The sequence below is a fragment of the Anser brachyrhynchus genome, assembly GCF_964034855.1.
Source record: "Anser brachyrhynchus genome assembly, chromosome: 4".
Taxonomy (NCBI): Eukaryota; Metazoa; Chordata; class Aves; order Anseriformes; family Anatidae; genus Anser; species Anser brachyrhynchus.
In genome coordinates, this window is record NC_137698.1 from 35580169 (window position 1) to 35598046 (window position 17878).

The 17878-nt window shown below is 39.0% G+C and overlaps 1 protein-coding gene across 1 annotated transcript in view; it reads left to right on the plus strand.

Annotated features, from left to right (window-relative positions):
- Nucleotides 1–1633: 1633 nt before the first annotated feature.
- TTC29 (tetratricopeptide repeat domain 29) overlaps nt 1634–17878 on the plus strand; it is a 208528-nt gene continuing 192283 nt past the window's right edge. The window contains 3 exon segments of the mRNA XM_080588633.1: nt 1634–1765; nt 12068–12310; nt 17462–17680. Coding sequence (XP_080444759.1) covers nt 17587–17680 — 94 coding nt within the window. The 5' untranslated portion in view covers nt 1634–1765; nt 12068–12310; nt 17462–17586.

Genomic DNA, 17878 nt, shown 5'->3' on the forward strand with positions numbered 1-17878 from the left:
TCTGCTAGCTGAGTCAAGGAAGAGTCTTTTCAGAGGGACTCAGCAAGTATTTGAAAATCTTTCATTTGGGCCTCCTTGAGTGCTTTCAAGAAAAACAGTTGTGTAGTTGGAACATGGTAGTACTTGCTATGAAGTAGGTGCTAAATCTGACCAAAAGGGGTCGGTAGCACCTTGCATTAGGATTTGCAATGGTTTTGTTTTTGTTTTTGTTTTTGTTTTTTCCAAACACATTACACAATTTTCTAAAACTCCTCCCTCTCCTTCTCTGCCATTTTCAAGAATAGAGCATGCCAGGTGGACACCTGTAAAACCCTCCCTCAACTTCCTTGATTTGGGGTTTAACAGGCAACTCCTGGTAAATCCTAATGTGGTGCTTTGGTGTGCCCTTAAGCTCCAGCTGCCTGTGCTGTGTCTCTGCTGGAGGTTTCCCCTTCTGAAGCTGAGTCAAGGAAACGCTTGGTTCTCCACTGTTGCAATCTGAAGCCCAGCATTTTAGCTTTACGCACTGATGGAAAAAACATGTACCCCCTTCTCATAAATCAGATTTGGGGACAATAGATTTGGAAGGAAGCAAAACAGGACTAGTAGCAATGTGTGGTTATGACTTAAACCACCACAGCTATCCTTGCCCTTTTCTGAATCCTGTGACAGCATAAACCTCCAAACTTTCCTCTGGAAAAGAAAGAGAAGCCTTACTGGTTATGTGGATGTCAGATAAACACAGGGCACCTGTGCTCACAGAAGAGAAGTTTGGCTTCAGCTACAGAAATTTCTTGTTTAGTATTTCCTTGATCTCATGTGCTAATTGAGTGAATTCTCATAAGGTTCTAGCCATGTACATACTATTTCCTGCTTTTTCAAAGGTAGTTCAAGTAGGACTAGATTTTAAGGAAACATTTATCTTCAGAAACTTTGGGTTAACTTTCAAGGGTGTAATAAGGCATTTGGGCTGCAAAACAGAACATACTCAATTTGATCTCCTTGTGTAGCTCATGTAAGTCCTGGAAGGCTACAGCAAGAAGCAGCAACATTATCTGTGCATATTTGCTCAGCACTCCCACTTGTAGGGCTCTGTTTTCAGCTGATTGCTTGCCAGGTTGGAACCACTTGGCCTTGGCACTTTCATGGCAGGTTTCCCTGGCAAGCATCAGTCTGAATGAAACTTTCCAGAAACAGCAAAAGTGAGTCGGCTTTCTAAGATAGGAAGGGAAAAATATATTTTGCTTATATGTCTAGAAAATATCTCATAGCCTCTTCATTAAGAAGCTCTTGTGCAGACTTTTTTTTTTTTGGCTTTGTTTTTATTATTATTTTTAATCCAACACAGGAATGGTTGTGGAGTCAAGGATTTCCCGGTTTTTCTGATCTGGAGAAAAATAAAGGTTTATGTTAGTCTGTCGCCTTAAACTGGCGTCCATGGCCAAAACAGAGGAGGCTTTAAAAGCGAATGTCCCCGTTCCCCTCTCCCCCTAGCCCAGGGGTCGGCCCATTATCCCGAAACACCTCCGCGACCCGGCCGCTTTCCCCCGGCGGCGGGCCGCCATTTTGTGCGCTCGGGTGGGAGCGGCCTCCCGGGCCGCTAGATGGCGGCCGTGCTCTGCGGCCCCCGGCCGTGCTGCTGCGGCGGGGCGGGGCGGGGCGGGCCGCGGAGAGGCCGCCCAACGGCGAGGAGGGGACGAGGTGTTTGAGGCGGCACCTCGGGAGCAAAGGCTGTCTGCACGCCTGGCAGGAATCCCCACGCGTGCCTGCCGTGGGTCATCGAGTGGTAGGTTTCCCAGAAGCGCTGTTGCAGTGGGTTTGAGCTGGAAGTGTATGGGTCTGAAGGCAAAACCTCTAAAATTCATGTCCTCCACTGAGTTCCCTATGCCTGCATGCATGGAAGTCAGGAACACGCTTGGTTCTGTTCAGACTGAAATGAACTGTGATGATTTTCAGAAAACTAGTCTGTAAAAAAACAAAAGCTGTTTCTGTGTTTCTTCTTAGTCCAGCCCCTGTCTTTGGTCAAACTTTGTGTTGCAACTGTCTGGAAATAACATGCCAGGTTACGTCTTTTTCCAAATTGGTACAAAAAGGGTTACACTCCAATTTCTTTTGGGTCTGGCTCTTCCCTATATATTCTTCAACATTGCTTAGATGAGATTGTCTATAGGATATTGCATTAAAAAAATGTAGAAACAAAGACCGTAATTAAGACTGTAAAATCAGGCACACGTTAAATTTAACATTGCTTGTACGTCCTGTATTTTCTCCTTCCTACAGAAGTAGAAATGCATTATGTGTAGTAAAACACACTACTTAATTTCCACCATGTCAGTATGTTCCTTCATCGTCTTTACTTCATCAGAGATATTACTTATACTCTGTTACAGTGACTGAGTTGGTGATCTATGGGGACACTTTTGCAATACTTTACAGTATCTGTAGAAAATCGAGCTGTGTTACTGCACAACACAGGCAGTGTTGTGATATGAAAGCCAGAACTGCCATTAATTTTGGTGGTCACACTGAGATGCCTTCAAAATGCTCTTCAAAGCACTCTGCATTTTTATACCATATTAGGTATTCAGAAAATCGTTATGATACATTGAACTGCAGCTGTGAGGACTCAGTAAACTTGGCCAGATGTTTCACATGGCACAAGTAAAAAGTGAGAGAATTGGTGGTCATCCCATTAGCAAAGGTTTCTGTTCAGAGACCTGCCATGTGTTACATGCAGAGGCAGGCATGGGATCTCATTCTTCAGGCAGCATTCAACTGCCTTGACCCTAGGAATTGCAGTGCTCTCATAAATTTGCCACCTGTCTTCGGAGTTATTAAAAAAAAAAAAAAAACAGGAAAAAAGAAATAAGACAATGATTACAAGAACAACAGTTGTCTTGGCTATGCAGCTGTGATCACAGTAGAGCAATGTATATCATAAGGGATAGGCACAGAATAGGGCACATTAAGAGAAAACAGGCATTTGTAATTGTGATATTTTTTATCTTATGAATTTCTTCATTGCAAACACAATATTCTTTTTAGTATTTTTGCCATTCCCTAGGTTTTTAGAAAAACAAACTGAAAACCAAACTATATTTTGTGCAATCATAACAGCACCCACAGGGGTTATCTGAAAGATGGCAATCTTTGGATGCATCTTACAACCATCTCCTACTTGAGCTAACTATGTAATTGATAGTGGTAGCAGAGACTTATTTTTCTATACTGACTGTCAGCAGACAGGAAGAAGGGATGTGAATTCCCAGGGTTCCCTAACCTGTTGCTGGGAATGGAGAAATTTTCCCGTACCATCCAGATCACCGGAAGGGAGTCATCACTAATTGTCCAGATCCTCAAAGATTGAACCTCTCTGTCCTTGTCATACTACTCCTCATTTCCCTGTCTCAGTCTTCTGTCTTGTTCTCACTACCCCGGTTTTCTTCCCCGTATTATTCCTCCTTGAATCCTTCATTCTGTCTTCCTTCATTGTAGCAATCTCAGCTCTCTCTCCAACTTCATAGCTCATTCTGTCTTCAGTTCACCTTGGTTTGCTGTCTTTGGGGCCCAGTACTCTCCAGGGTTAGATTAGATGAGCTGATATCATTTCAAAACCTGCAATTTTCCTGTTATCCCTTGACTATTCCCAATGTCTGGCTCAGCCTGGGTGGTACTATGCTGCTCCCCTGCTCCCACTCTTCATTTCCTTCACTTCCAGTACCAGTTTCCCTCATCCCGTCCCATATAACAGGGACTGTTCGAGTCTTGGAACCCTCAATTACAGTGTATTTTCCTGAATGTAAGCACCATGCAAGTAAAGTTATTGTCCTGTCTGTTTTTAAGTTAGGTAGGTCTTATCTTCAGATCTTCTGAACTTTACCTACTTTCTTCAGTGTACTCTTCCTGCAAGAAGTTCTCAGAGAATATACCTACAGCTCTTGAATGGGGAGGGAGTGCAGTTGAGGACAATCTTACACTGTCTGGAGCTCCATAGTCAAATCAGCTTGGCTGTGTTACAAGGAAACAGAAAGAGGATAGCGTATCTTCTGTCTCCTTCAGTTCAGTACTAAGTGTAACAGAATCACAGGTTTAAGTCCACAGGGGATGATCAAATCGTCTTTTTTTGAACTCTTACATGCTGTGAGGCCTTATGTTTCATTCCCTTAATAGATATTGGATTTGATAAATTGAATTTTGACACTGAGATGACCATAGTTTCTGAACAAGGATTGGAAAGCCTGAGGAAACACACACACATGCACACACTTGGATGAGAAACAATGTGAATCACTGCATTTTTCAATATCATGTTTTGTTTTGTTTTCTGAGAGCTGACATGAGGGCAGTGTATAATACAATTATAAATTGAATATGTTAGGCAGGCATATATACCTTCCATCAGATTTCTTGCTGCACTTTTTTCTTTCGTGCTATTTTCTTCTAGTCCAAGATAGAAGATGTGAAAATTCTGCTACTATTTTGGGTTGAGCAGTTTTCTTTTTTATTCCAGCAGAAAGGAGGAGTAAGCTTATGCCCATTATGCTGAATTTTATTTGATCCTCTCTTGGGTGTAGTTGAGTGCCATTTAAATACTTCCTTTGTAAACCTACAGAAAGTAAAAATAAGCCTCTGATGACATTATCTGAGGGTGCATGAAAGTAAAGATTTGGTTATACCTGAGTTACTTGTTTGTTCATTTAAGCAACAATGAAAATATGAGTACCTTCCTTGGGTAAGTCTTATAATATTTAGAAGTCAATAAGTGGGGCAAGTTTTTCTAAAGAAGTCTGATTTATATGGTTTTATACTTCATGACTAGACAGTCTAATTGTTTTCCAGAATTTGTTTTATCTTAAAACTGTGTCATACTTAATTTAGAAACAATTTCATTCACGCTAAGTGCATTAGCACATACCATCAGTAGTTAAGGAATTGGGGCGTCCAAGTGTGTTTTTCTTTGAAATATCTTAATGATTACGAGCTCTTTCAGTAACTTCTTCCATTTTAAAAAGCAGGAAAAATAAGGAAAAAATCAAAATCGGGAAGAAACACAGAAGTTTGCTAGATTTACTGAAATGAAAAAGAATTATGTGAATTCTAAATAGGCCCAGTGCTTTGGCCAGGTAGAGGAAGGTGATGGCTATGTTTGAAGGAGTTAATATTATTATTTCTCTTCTGTTGGAAGAGCACCTCGAGACCCCATTTGTGATCAACTCCCCACTGTGTATTGCAGATACACATAATAGCCTCTGGTATGCAGGAGGTCAGATGAGAAGGTGTTCTGGTCCCATCTGTCCTGAGTCTATGAATAATAGAAGACATCCGCTGCCCAATGTTTACAATGAAAATAGACCTGGCTGATGGTGAGGAAACGTGGAGGTACTCTGAATTGCCACTTCATAGCTGGAAAACTGAGAAGCTAATACACAACTTGCCCAGGGTCACGTAGAAGTTGAACTAGTCCAAGAGTCATGCCAAGCGCCAAACGAACGGCTTGGCCACAGGCATGGCCTTTCTCCTCAAGTCCCTTATAGTTAACAGACTGGTCAGTGCAGAGGCAGGACGCCTTACCAGCTCCTCTTCAGCTGCTTTGGAGGAAGTAATACTGCTATGCTCATGCAATGTTTGCTGTCCCCACCTGAAAAGGATGTACCAACACCCAGCGTTTGGACTAATTGTAAAAGTGCTGGAGCAGATCTTTGTAATTCCTTCTGTGCTTGCTTAGTGAGGGCAGGAAACAACCTCATGCTAAGCAGCGAGGGATTATTAAGTGCATTTAGCAAACTGAATGAGCTAACTTTGATAGCAACAGTTTAGGTCTAAATTCATATTCAGGGAGTTACGATAGCCCTTTGGACTGCCTGTGTCCCACTGTGAGAACTTCGCAAGACCCTACTTATCTGGACACCAAATTTGCCCAGCTTCTATGTGCGCCCACATTCACTTATGTTAGAAGTCCCTAGACATCTCAAGCTCTGAGAACTGAACTGCTTCAAATGAGACAGAAGTGGGAAGACGCATCTAAAATCACAAAGCTGGGGTTTCTCTGCCTGTCCCAGCTCCTGTGCCCCATCTTGTGCTGTTCTTGAAGCAGGCTTTGCAAAATACATGAGGAAGAGAAGTGAACACTGCATTCTGTTCAGTGACCATGTAGTTGCAATATTTGCCCAGGGTTCAATTCCTTCCTCTGCCTGAATGAATTTAGACCTGTGTCCCACCTGCTCACTAAGCTCTAGCTCTCTGAGCTGGGGCCATGCTCACTTCCCTTTATGTGACATAAAATACAGTGGCTTCCCTGCTCATCATGCTGGGCTTTTTTGAATCTCGTTCCAAAGCATCTACATTTCTCCACATATTGGCATAAGGAACGCAGCAGCGTTGCGCGGGGCTGGCCAGGTGCCACAGTACCTACAGTCGCAATGGCTTGCTCCCTATCTCCATACTCATTTCAGTAGCTTGAGCTGCCCAAACTCAGAGCTGTCCAACTCAAAAGTAGCAGCTGCACTTTTGCTGTTTTTTTCTGAAATTTCTTTCCTTATCAGTGGAGGGAAGTCATCAAGCTCTCTTAAAGACCTTTAAGGTGTCAGAGCGAGCACAAGGGGGAGCACCGATTTCCCACTGGCTTGTGCAGAGGATTTACAGTGCCTCAGTTTCCAAAATGTCAACTGGAAACAATGCACCCTTTCACAGGAGAAGGAGGAAAGAGGAATGCTTGCTATTCTTCTACACATATGCAAATCTAGAAAAATCAGCTGGTGAGATGAGTGCTGTTAAAACAGCTGTAGTAGCCCCAAATGTTTTTAGGTATTTCACGTTCTGTTTCTGCTGCAGATGAAGAGAGCTGCTTCTCCTTCTCATTTCAAATCCTACTCTTACACCTTACAGCTAAGAATTTTGGTGTAGTGAGAAGTGAAAATGATGGCGAAATGTTCCAATATTTCCTCATTTGCTTTGTTTGGACCAAAGTGCATTTGTTACTGCCTGGGTTGCATTCAGTCTCTTCAACTGTTTTTCCTGCTGTGACCTTGTGATTTTTTTAAGGTTTATTTCTCAGTTCCCTGGGAATCCTGAAACAGGGAAGAAAGTTGATGTGCAGTTAGCAAGAGGTGGTTTAAGGCTAAATGTGGGTGTCCAAACTCTGCATATCCCAGACCAAAGAAGTAAGCAAGATACTACCATCTTTCATAGTTTCTTTCAAAATGCATGATTTTTTTTTCTTTTCTGGTTTGCTCTCAGCCAAAAGCTGGATGTATTTGGAAAGCTGAAGCAAAATCAGTTTTTTGTTTGAAAAAGATATGAATAATTATTTTGCATTTTTAAAAATATCTTTATTTTCTCAGCTTGTACATTCAAAAGATGTTAGTCTTAATTGAGAATATATTTAGGGATTTATCATTTGTAACAAAAATACTAATACTGAAAAAAAATTAAAAGCCATGCTGAAATCCCCTTTCATTTTTTTTCCCATTTACATCAAAAGTGAAGAAGCATTGCTGTAAGCTGCTTGTCTTTTGGTACAAAGTGTGTTTTCCCCCTGGCTTCAATGGAGGAAGGTACCTAGATGTTGCTTTATGCTGCTGTTATCATGGAGGTTTGCATATGTGACGGATACAACACTGTTACTCGAGGATGTAGACAAAAAAATAGGATAATCTGAAGAATATTCACAAAGATGTAAACATAGTATGTACAGGTTTACATACACATAATATGTTTGATACTCTTGCATGATACCCCGGTGAGTTGACCACTGTGAAGCTGGCAGTGGCTGGGAGCAGTGACTGAAGGTTCCCATGCCGTTGTTCTTCGCTCCTGTGTAACGTCTTCGGGAAAACACTGTGCATTTGACTGACTGTTGTGTGGTTTCAGTTGGACCTAGTTAGTCTGAGCATCGTTTATCCACATGCCCGTATGTCAAAGAACTGTGGCTAGTAGGTTAGCATTCAATTATTATTAGCGCTGGTGGTTTATTTGTTGTTGGTTTTTTTTAGAAAAGACTTACTCGCTTTGACGACATATTTTTGCTGTCTAAAAGCTGCAATGCATTCAGCATCAGACAATTTGAGGGTGTTAATGGTTTTCAGAATCATCTGGTTGTTCTTAAAGTGTTAAAATAATAATAAAAAAATGCACAGAAACATTATTGAGCATGTATTTCGTTTCCAGGAGGGGGGTGGGGGGAAGAGGAAATCTATTATTTAAGAAAGAAATACAGCCAGTGTGATAAAAGTGCCTTCCCACGTCTTCTGGCCAGGTGCTACGTGCATATAAATGTTTCACGTTAAGCTTTAAGATCAAGGAAGAGTCTGTGGGGAACCTTGTTTCCTGGAGATCTGCTTGCTAGAGTAGCTCCCAAGTACTGACTTCCCATTTTTTATTTGGTTATTAAGGATGAAAGGCTACATCATTTTCTGGAACAGCAGTTCCTTGCATGCCATTATCTTTGTCCACAGCTATGAAACATGCATTTCCATGGGTTCATGTGGATACTTAGCCTAATTCAGCTCAGCCACTATCACTGCGGCTTTACGTATCTTTAATTCAAAGGATCACCTTTATATCATATTTTAGAGTGAACAAAAGATATGTGGTTTCATTAGATGAGAACTGTCTTTTTTAGATACAGCTGAGTATAATAGGTCTCCAGCCTATGTAATTCTGAGCACTCTTTGTTGCTAGTGAAAAGAAAACATTGAAAGTCCAGTTTTCTGAAATGACTCATTCTGGGCAATGTGTGTATCTAAATGCAGCCTTACATGTCCAAATCATTAGCATGAAGTTTTGCATGCTATCAAATGTCTATAGAAACAGTAGAAAAAAGCAATTGCAACCTATTTGTACTCAGTTTGCATCAGCAAATCATCCATATCATCCATAGTCTTAGAAATTCCAGCACTTACTTATTTATCACAGCTACCCTGTAAAAATATTCCTTCCACAAAAGTCAAAGGCTTAAAAAAAAAAAAAAAAAAAAAAAAAGACTGGCAAGAATAGCACAGATGTTTAAAATCTCTATATAACAGGCTTAGAAAATGTATCTTCGGCATGGAAAAAAGATCTCCTTTTAGCTACTGTTATTTTAGTTGTGTTTTTTTTTAGCTAATTTTTATATTTTTGTTAAAATGTTATCAACACGAATGCTTCTGAAGTTGTAATAAAACATTTGCATTTATCTTTTCATTTTAAAATAGTAATAAGCTGAAAAGCTCTTGCAAAATGTTATTACTAATATAAATGACAGAAATTATGCTCAGTCAAATGTAGCATGTCACTGTGAGATGGTAAACGGCAATACCTTTCATACAAAGGTGTGAAGGAAAGTACAATACATGCAACAGTTTAGAATGAAGCAAAAGCTTTCAAAACAAAATGAAACTGGGTAATTTACCAGGGGTAAGGGTAAGTATTGCTATTTTTTTTTCCTTGGGGTTAAAAGATCCAACCTATAGATCTCCCTCTTCCTCTGACCTGCCTGCTTCTGTGTCTCACTCTTTAGTGTGTTTGAAGGTAATTCTGATTCATCAGGACACCTGAAAATAGGTGTCATGGAGCTGCTTGGGAAAAATACAGTGATGGCAATCTGTTCCTGGAGAGTTTGTGCTCATGCATTTTCTCTAACATGACACTCATATCAAATATAAACTTAACAAGGATTGATCTATATTCTGTACTCCTCAGTGGTTGTTGCTGGATCTATTTCCTGCTGCCTCTAGGGAAGATTAATTGCGTCGCTCAAAACCAGACACGTAGTAGGGGTTGTGTGGAAAAGGGAAATGTATTGGTGCATATACTCACGTTTTATTTGTGGGAGCAAGAAGACCATACACGTACGTGTATATGTATGGGTATGCCTATATATAAAACTCACACTTCTAACTCTTCTGACCTAGACATACATACATACGAATGCCAGCATCCTTCTCCTGAGACATACAAACTGATTTCTAATATAAAAGGCCTTTTTAAACACAGAACTTTTTAAGGAAAGAAAGAACATTCATTTGCAAGTAATCATAAATGGTAAACCAGAAATAGTAAGTCCAAATATTTTCCATTTTTACATTAAATTCACTTTAGTTTGATTCCTTTTCTCTTGTTTGCTGTCTCCGCACCTTCTTGTGACTGTTATTTTTCACCAATACCTTTACAGAGAGTTTCTTAAAAATTGAAGGAAACGTATTGCTCCTTATAAATGTGATTAAGAGGAATTTCCATGCAGACATATGAAGGCAACAGGAAGAAAAGGGAGTAAGCACAACTCTTTATCATCTTCATAGTGAAAACAAGACTAAACCACAAGGCTTTGATAATTTGTTATGTGCTGGGGGTGTATGTTGTTTTGAAACGCTTTTGTGAGACTTTCCATAAAAAGCTATTCATATCAGATAAAAATTTATTTTCAGAACTTGGTCTTGCCTTGCCTATAACATTATGCAATGGGCATGGAGAAAACATCATCAATTTTTAAAGGAAAATTAAGTGGTTTTGTTTAACTTGCTGTTTAAAAAAGTAACATCTGGAAAAGCTTCATTTTAATTCATAATTTCTGTGCTGGAAAATCTAAGACTTAGCCAGCTAAACTGTGCTAACTGTAACCAGCTTTACCAGCCATTCTGTTTCTCCATCTTACTATTATTTATGGCACTTTATGTAAATATAAAATGGCTCCACTAACATGCTTTCTTAAGATGGAAACCAACTGAAGGACTTTCAAATAGTAAAAGATAAAGATGTGGTTTAAATTAATTCAGAGGACGAACACAGATAAAAGCAGTGAGCAGGAGACTAATACCTTCGGCACAGGAAGGAGACAGGTGATCTGTCTCATCCACTGTCCTCACAGCTCTACATCCGCTTCTTTGCAGTAGGTTATTGGGATTTGAAATCTGTTTTGTTTTGTTTTTAGAATAATTCAGGTAAAGAGAGTTACTGGAAACAGGTGTTCAATGAATCAGGGCCTTTCCTCGCAGAAGTCTTAGACTTGTGAATAACTGCAGTGTCCATTAACAAGAACAACATTAACAAAAGTGAAAACCATTACTCTTTTTCTCCTAATGTGGCAAAACATTTGAGTGCTTTCCTAGGTTGGGGGATGTTTGAACACTGCATTGGGGAATATACATAATTCTGTGACTACCTTTGTTGGGAAGATGATGCATCCTAAAAGTTGTGTTATTGAAGGAGTTTGAATTGAAGTCTCAGTTCATTTCCTCTTTTATAATTCTTGTTGGATATGTACAGAAAATCAGGGTTCCAGAAGAACTATCAGGAAAAAAAAATAATTAAAAAAATAGGATTTTTTTTGCTTTCCTGTGTAGCATGAGGATATATTTCCTGAGACTTTCTGAGAATTTTAACCTAAAAAAATCTCGTTTGAAGGGACGTAAGGTACTGCATTCTGCTTTGGTCTCTGCCTCTGAAATGTTATTTTGAGGCAGTAAAAATTTTGTTTACTTCAGTGTTCTGTTAAGTGTGTAACGGTATGACAAGAACTGAATTTTTGGTGGGTAATTCTCATCCAGGCTTCCAAAAGGATGGAAGTATGGCTGTCTGTGATTACAGGACAGATGAACTGGTGACTAGTGTGAAAATCCATGTTTTTATGTTACTTAACGTTTTCCTTTATATTTGTCTTTCCTTCCACATGTGTTTTCTTTCAGATTTTCTTGTTTTCTTCTGTTGTTTTTTGTTTGTTTGTTTGTTTTTGAGGTGGTGGGTTTTTTTTGTTTGTTTTTTTCAGGAAGCTTTTCTACTCACTGAATATTTAACGTTAACAGAAGTCTTTGAGGAAAAAAATAATCTTAAATACATCAATGGGATAGTAAATACTTTTATTTCTAGTACTTCCTTTTTATTACTAAATCCCTCTCTTTCTTGTTTCTGATCTCTTGGTTTTGTTCCCATTGTCTTTTCTCTGTCTCATATATTGTCTGATCTTTATTTTCCTTCTTTACATCTCTTTTTTATTTTCCCTTTAATTGTTCCCACAGTAGAATATTTTTTTTCTTTCTCCAAAGTATGGACTAGTTCTGTTTCCCTTTTTCTGAATCATTGAACCCTGAAAAAGATTTGTTTTTCTTTTTTTTAGGCTCAGTAATCCTTCTCCACTCTCAGGACTATGGAGGAGTGAGGTGGAGCCTTGTACTTCTGAGAAAGGATATAAAGCTGCTGGCATTTGCCCCCTACGAGGGACAAGGACCCGCATTCAAAAAAAAAAAAAAGGCAAAATGAAGAGTCCAGGCGGAGCCCCCTTGAGAGCTGAAAACTGCCTTTCCCTGATGTGAAAAAAAATGTAATTTAGACTGTTTCAACAGATCCCGATTACTCTAAGGTAAGCCTCACTTATTGATAATGTGAGTGGTTTGGTCTGTCTGTAATTGTGAATTTCAAAGCTGTTTACTAAGGCAAAGCAAAGTTTTAAAACTAGTGTGCCTGCCTAGAAAGTGTACTGTGACATGCACAGGGCTTGCCTTCAGTCCGATACATCTTCATGCTTTCCCTGCAAATCGAAGTGCGTGGTCATTAACACGGTGAGTCACAGTAATGTGTTATGATCTGATCTGGCATTTATAAGGAAACAGAGTGTCTAGCCCTGGCTGCCTCTCCTACAGGTCATTTGTCCTAGTGATAAAGAGAGTGGTTGCTCCCAAGGGAAAGGAAAGCCGCCCATTATGTCAGCTCACACCCTGGAAAAGGCTACCGATTTCAGTGCATCTGCTTGTGATGTGCCCTCTAAACGGGGTCAGTGTTATAAGTGGGAGCAGAGAGCAGTTTCAGCCGTGTGTGCTCAGAGAAATGGTGTAACTAACTCTGGCAAAGATAAATATAAAATATAGACAAGGTGGCTTGCTTTGTATTCACTTTTTTTAAAGAAATACGTATATAATGATTTGTTTTCTGGATCATTGATTTATATGTCAGACAGATGAAAAGCAAAATTTCTATGATGCCTTTATCATTATTCTGACAAGGAGTGCTTTTAAGTTAAAGACTGATAAAGAATGCCAACTTTTGACATTACTAGAACAGCTCTATCAGCTTAATTTTCTTCTGTTTTCCTGTTGTCAGAGAAAGGCCATTAGAGATAAATTATGATCTCAAACTGGTTAATCTAGTGACGTGCATTTTTTTCCATAAATTGCCCTGGCTGGTTTTTAAAACAGAGTATAATCTCACTGGGAAGCAAGGTACAGATCGTCGAATTTGCAAATATCAGATATCATCAGTCTTTAGGCTAGTGGTTCTCAAACCACTGGAAGGCCACGGTGAGTTGTCCACAGCTGAAACATTGCGTCATATTACAGAAATAAATGTACAAACTCATTTGTTCTCTTTGGCTGTACTTTTCTGCACACAGCTTTCTTAGCATGCTGGAGACCGCTAGAGTGTGCTCAATTATAAGTCTGGTAGGAAGCACACGCAGTGGTGCACAGGGAATGTTCAAGGTTGCTGGAAGTTTATTCTTTCCAATAAATTAGGGAGCTAGTCCTCTTGTCATTGTAGATCAAAGTTAATTGACCTCATACCATTAGCATCAGTATAGTTACAGCGGAGAGTTTACAGAGAAAGATAGAGAATTTAAAACTGGAAAGTTTCATTTTGACCAGACTGTCTGTGCGTGTAAATTGTGGTTTCAGGCTTTGCATGAGTATGTCTGTGCAGACTCAGAAGATTTCATTCAAAAGTTTGTTGCAGTCAGGCTCCAGTATATTCTGTTGCAAACCAGCCATTATTGTCCCTGTTTTTCTTCTTTCTACCAGTTTACTAGGCTGATGAATGTTCAGCCACAGCATTTTCTATAAAACATAATTGACAGCTAATAATACTTTGCACCTTTTTAACCTGGCATAGTTGATGTTTTCAAAGCCTTTAGAAACATTAGCTGAATCAAGCGTCACCCAATCAAGTAGGGCAGTATTATTCATGTATTTTGACAGATAAACTAGAAAACAAAATCAGTTTCCTTACAACCACAAGATGTTTGTGTGAAAGCCAAGAAGAGAACATGTATCTTCTGACATTTATTCCTATGCTCAACCATAGAAAGATTTTTTTTTCCAAATATGAATATGATTATCATTATGATTGAAGGATTATGATTAACATTCTTTTGGGAATAGCTAATATGACTTCTTTATTTTTATACCAGAAGCTTTCAAGTGTAATATATCATCCTGAGTATATTATAATAGGACTGACACAAACAGAGAGTACACTAGAAAAATCCTCACTGCAGCTCAGCTGGATATTAGCACAGATATATACGGCAATATGTGACCTGAAAGAGAGAAACAAAGAATCGTAGAGAGAGGTGAGAAGATGCTGATAAAATCAGTAGAAAATACAGAGAATGACAGGGAAAAAAAGGAAGAAAAAAATAGGAAGAAAGAGGAAACAGGCTGGATTTATGTGTATCTAGTACTAAACTGTATACCGTAGATACTGTGTACAGAATGTAATAATTAGATATTATTTAGTAATATAAATATATAGAACCTAGATTCACAAAGTTTGGAATAAATATACAAATCATGTTTCCTGTCACAGTCTGTAAGGACTCTGCTGTCAGTTCTAAAACATAATGGTATGGGAATGAAAATATTCTGTATGTTTCACTAATGTGATATGATAATGTAATATATCAGTGTGTATCATATCATATCTTGTATCTGTGTGTTTTCGGTGAGCAAAAAGATATTTGGAGACAAATTCTTAATTTACCAGTGAATACTAACATTTCTATAGAAGGACAGAGCCCCAGAAAAATAACATGCAGAGAGTTATTCTAAATATAATCAACTTTTTTCATGTAGTGTGTGTTTGCAGTATCCACTTTCAAGACTTCGGTATCACAGAATAACTGGTGGTGTTTAGTCACTTTCTGCACCAGTGATTCCATCTGCTGGGGATTCAATTGATTTTTCACATCTCAGCATACGGGGGCCCAGACTGTGCCCTCTTGCCTGTTAGCGTGCGGTGGCACCAGCAGTAGGGGATGTCAAGGCAAATGCTTTTAGGACAACAGTGACGAGGATGGAAATACCACGGAGAGCTTTAAGGTTTCATGGAACTGCAGACGTTTTCTTAACTGAGCAGCCCAAAATGTGGATTTCGTACAGCAAGAGGCTTTGTCTAGTAGGATCTTGCCTTCTTACTAATGTTAAAAAAAAATTGTGTGTTACTGTCCCTTAGATTGAAGCAAAATGTCTTTCCTTTCTACATTTGGATGTTATCCTCCAGTCTTTAAGCATGAGATTAATTCACATTATTTTTCTAATCCTATTAAACGATACTTCTGGGAAGACCATAAGGTTAGGGATGGATGTGGGAGCAAAGGGATTGATGCAATGTTGGCAGAGATTTCCCTTAATGTATTGTACCATCAGGCAGTATTGGTATTAACTGCATTTAATTGCCATCGGGGAACTTAAAATTTCTGAATAGGCTGAGGAGAATAATAGGTTCTCCCTGGGTGCTGCTGCTCTCTTTTGCACCTCTCTGATCCTATGGTTTCTCAATATAAAATGGTAACAGATAGAGGCCACTGGGACTGCAGTGCAAATAAGGTGCACAGAGGTGCACATTGGCATGGAATATGAAGGGGCCTGTTGCAAGGACTGAGGATGGATTACTTTTTGGTTTCCCTGTCTGGTAAATATAATCCCTATGCTGGTAAAGCATATAATCCCTGTGTGGTAAAGCATAAAGTTTGTAAATATTGCTTGCTTTCATATACTGTTCCTGTAAAATCAACCTTCATTTCTTGCTAGGTCATTTGAAGCTCATGAGAACCTGAGACATGGTACACTCTGAATTACAGAATTAAAGGGTATAAACTGATTAGGAAAGTGAGAAATACATACATAGACAGGGAGATAGTGTTGTCTGTCAGAGAAATAAAAAATGGGACCACTGGGAAGAGGGATATTGAGAAATATCCAGGGTTCAGAACTGGGCAGGTTTGTTAATTTTATAGAGGGGGAGGGGGAGAAAGTAATAGTGGATTTTATGATCTCATAGGGGACTTTTAATTTCCTATACTAAGACATAGTCCATTGAAAATTTGGGCATTTGCATACCAACTTTTTTTTTCCAAATGTATTTTCCAGAAAGTCAGGGCTAGGATATTCTTGGAAGTGAATGAAGTTAGATTTTTTGTTTGTTTGGTTGGTTGTTTTTTACCAAACAATCAGTGAACCAGCAACAAAATGATGTTTTATGCTTACTTTCACTGAGCAGCAAGATCTAAAGGGGATGGACATAAAAACTTAACTTAAAGCAGCTTAGAGCAGATTCAATTTTGTTCAATTCTCTTTCTGAGAAAAGTAAAAGATAAATCTGTACTTCTGGGACCTTAGAAAGGCAAACTGAGAAACTGAGGTTATTTAGTGAGTACTGGTAAGCCTACAGATTTGAACGTGGAGGGGGCATATACCAACTTTGAGAAAAGTTTTATCAGCAAGCAAGATGACACTGGTAGGGAAGAATGCAAGATCTCCCAGGAAGGACAGCCATCTTAAACTGTGTGCTAAAAGAAGAGAATCCATAGGGAATGCAAAAGGGGGTGGACTAAAAGGAAAAATTATGCTATGGAGGTTAAAAGATTGAGAACTGAAGAGAGAAAGGCCAGAAGCTGTGTTACACTTGACCTTGCACTCAATGCCATGGCCAAGATGAACAGTGCTCAGGAAAAAGGGACAAGACTTGTGTCTCTAGGACTCCTGCCTCTTTTCTACCTCTTTTACTGTTCCATTTGGAAGATAAATAGTAAATTCAGGAGGAAGTTACAGGACAAAAAAGATGGCCTCAGAGTTGACTAAGATGAATTTTAGTTCTCCATCTATAAAGCAAGAATAATAATATATAATATATATCTATATAATGATATAGATAGATATCTATAAAGCAGGAATAATAATATATAATATATATCTATATAATGATATAGATAGATATCTATAAAGCAGGAATAATAATATATATATATTTGCTGGTGGAGTTGGTATATGTGAAAATACATGCATTCTTGCTGTAAAGCACCACAGACTTGGTGACACAAAAATCAGTAATTTTATTGCCAGTGCAGGAATGGGGAGCGTGTGAGAATAAGGTTTGGAATGATACATTCAATGAACAGTATTTAATATGTAAACATTTGCTGAATGAGGCAGTGATTTTATAGGGAAAAAAAAAAAAAAGGTGATAATGACATTTCCAGATTGTACCATACTGCCATTTCACGGAGAAACTGAAGGTTGTGTGAGCAACCTTAATAGAGGTGTTTCCTTTAGTTTTGCAGTGTTTTTGTCGGTTTGTGAGTGGATGACTTTATAATCTTTATATACTTCAGACTTAGTGTTGCATAGATGTATTTATGTATATATATGTACACATACAGAGGGAAAGAGGAAGTTTTATTATATGTGCGTATCTTTTATTACAAATGTTAAAGACTGAAATACTGCGTTTTACATGCATGCAGAGCACTCAGCGCAGTGTGTCGGGGTGCGACAGTGCCGTTCCATCCACCAGGGAGCAGGATCCACCCGAGCTGCAGCCAGTCTGTGCGCAGAGTTTCACGGGGCTCAATGCAAAACTGTCGGAGCGATGCCTGGGGGTGCCAGATGGTGCACTTCTGGTGCCCAGTGCTGCTCATATCCACAGGGGCCTCCCAAGTGCAAGTCCACGGATGTGGCCAGAGGTACCTATTAGTGCAATTACTCTAAGAAACTAGTTTTTAAAATGCCAATAAAAGTGTTCATTTAAAATTCCAATCTGTATTTTATGCTACATTTATTCAAGTTAGCATATTGCAATTCAGGCTAAGGATAAAAAATGAAATTCATAGGCTACAGGCATTGACAAACATTGAGGAAAATGAGACATTTCCACTATTTAT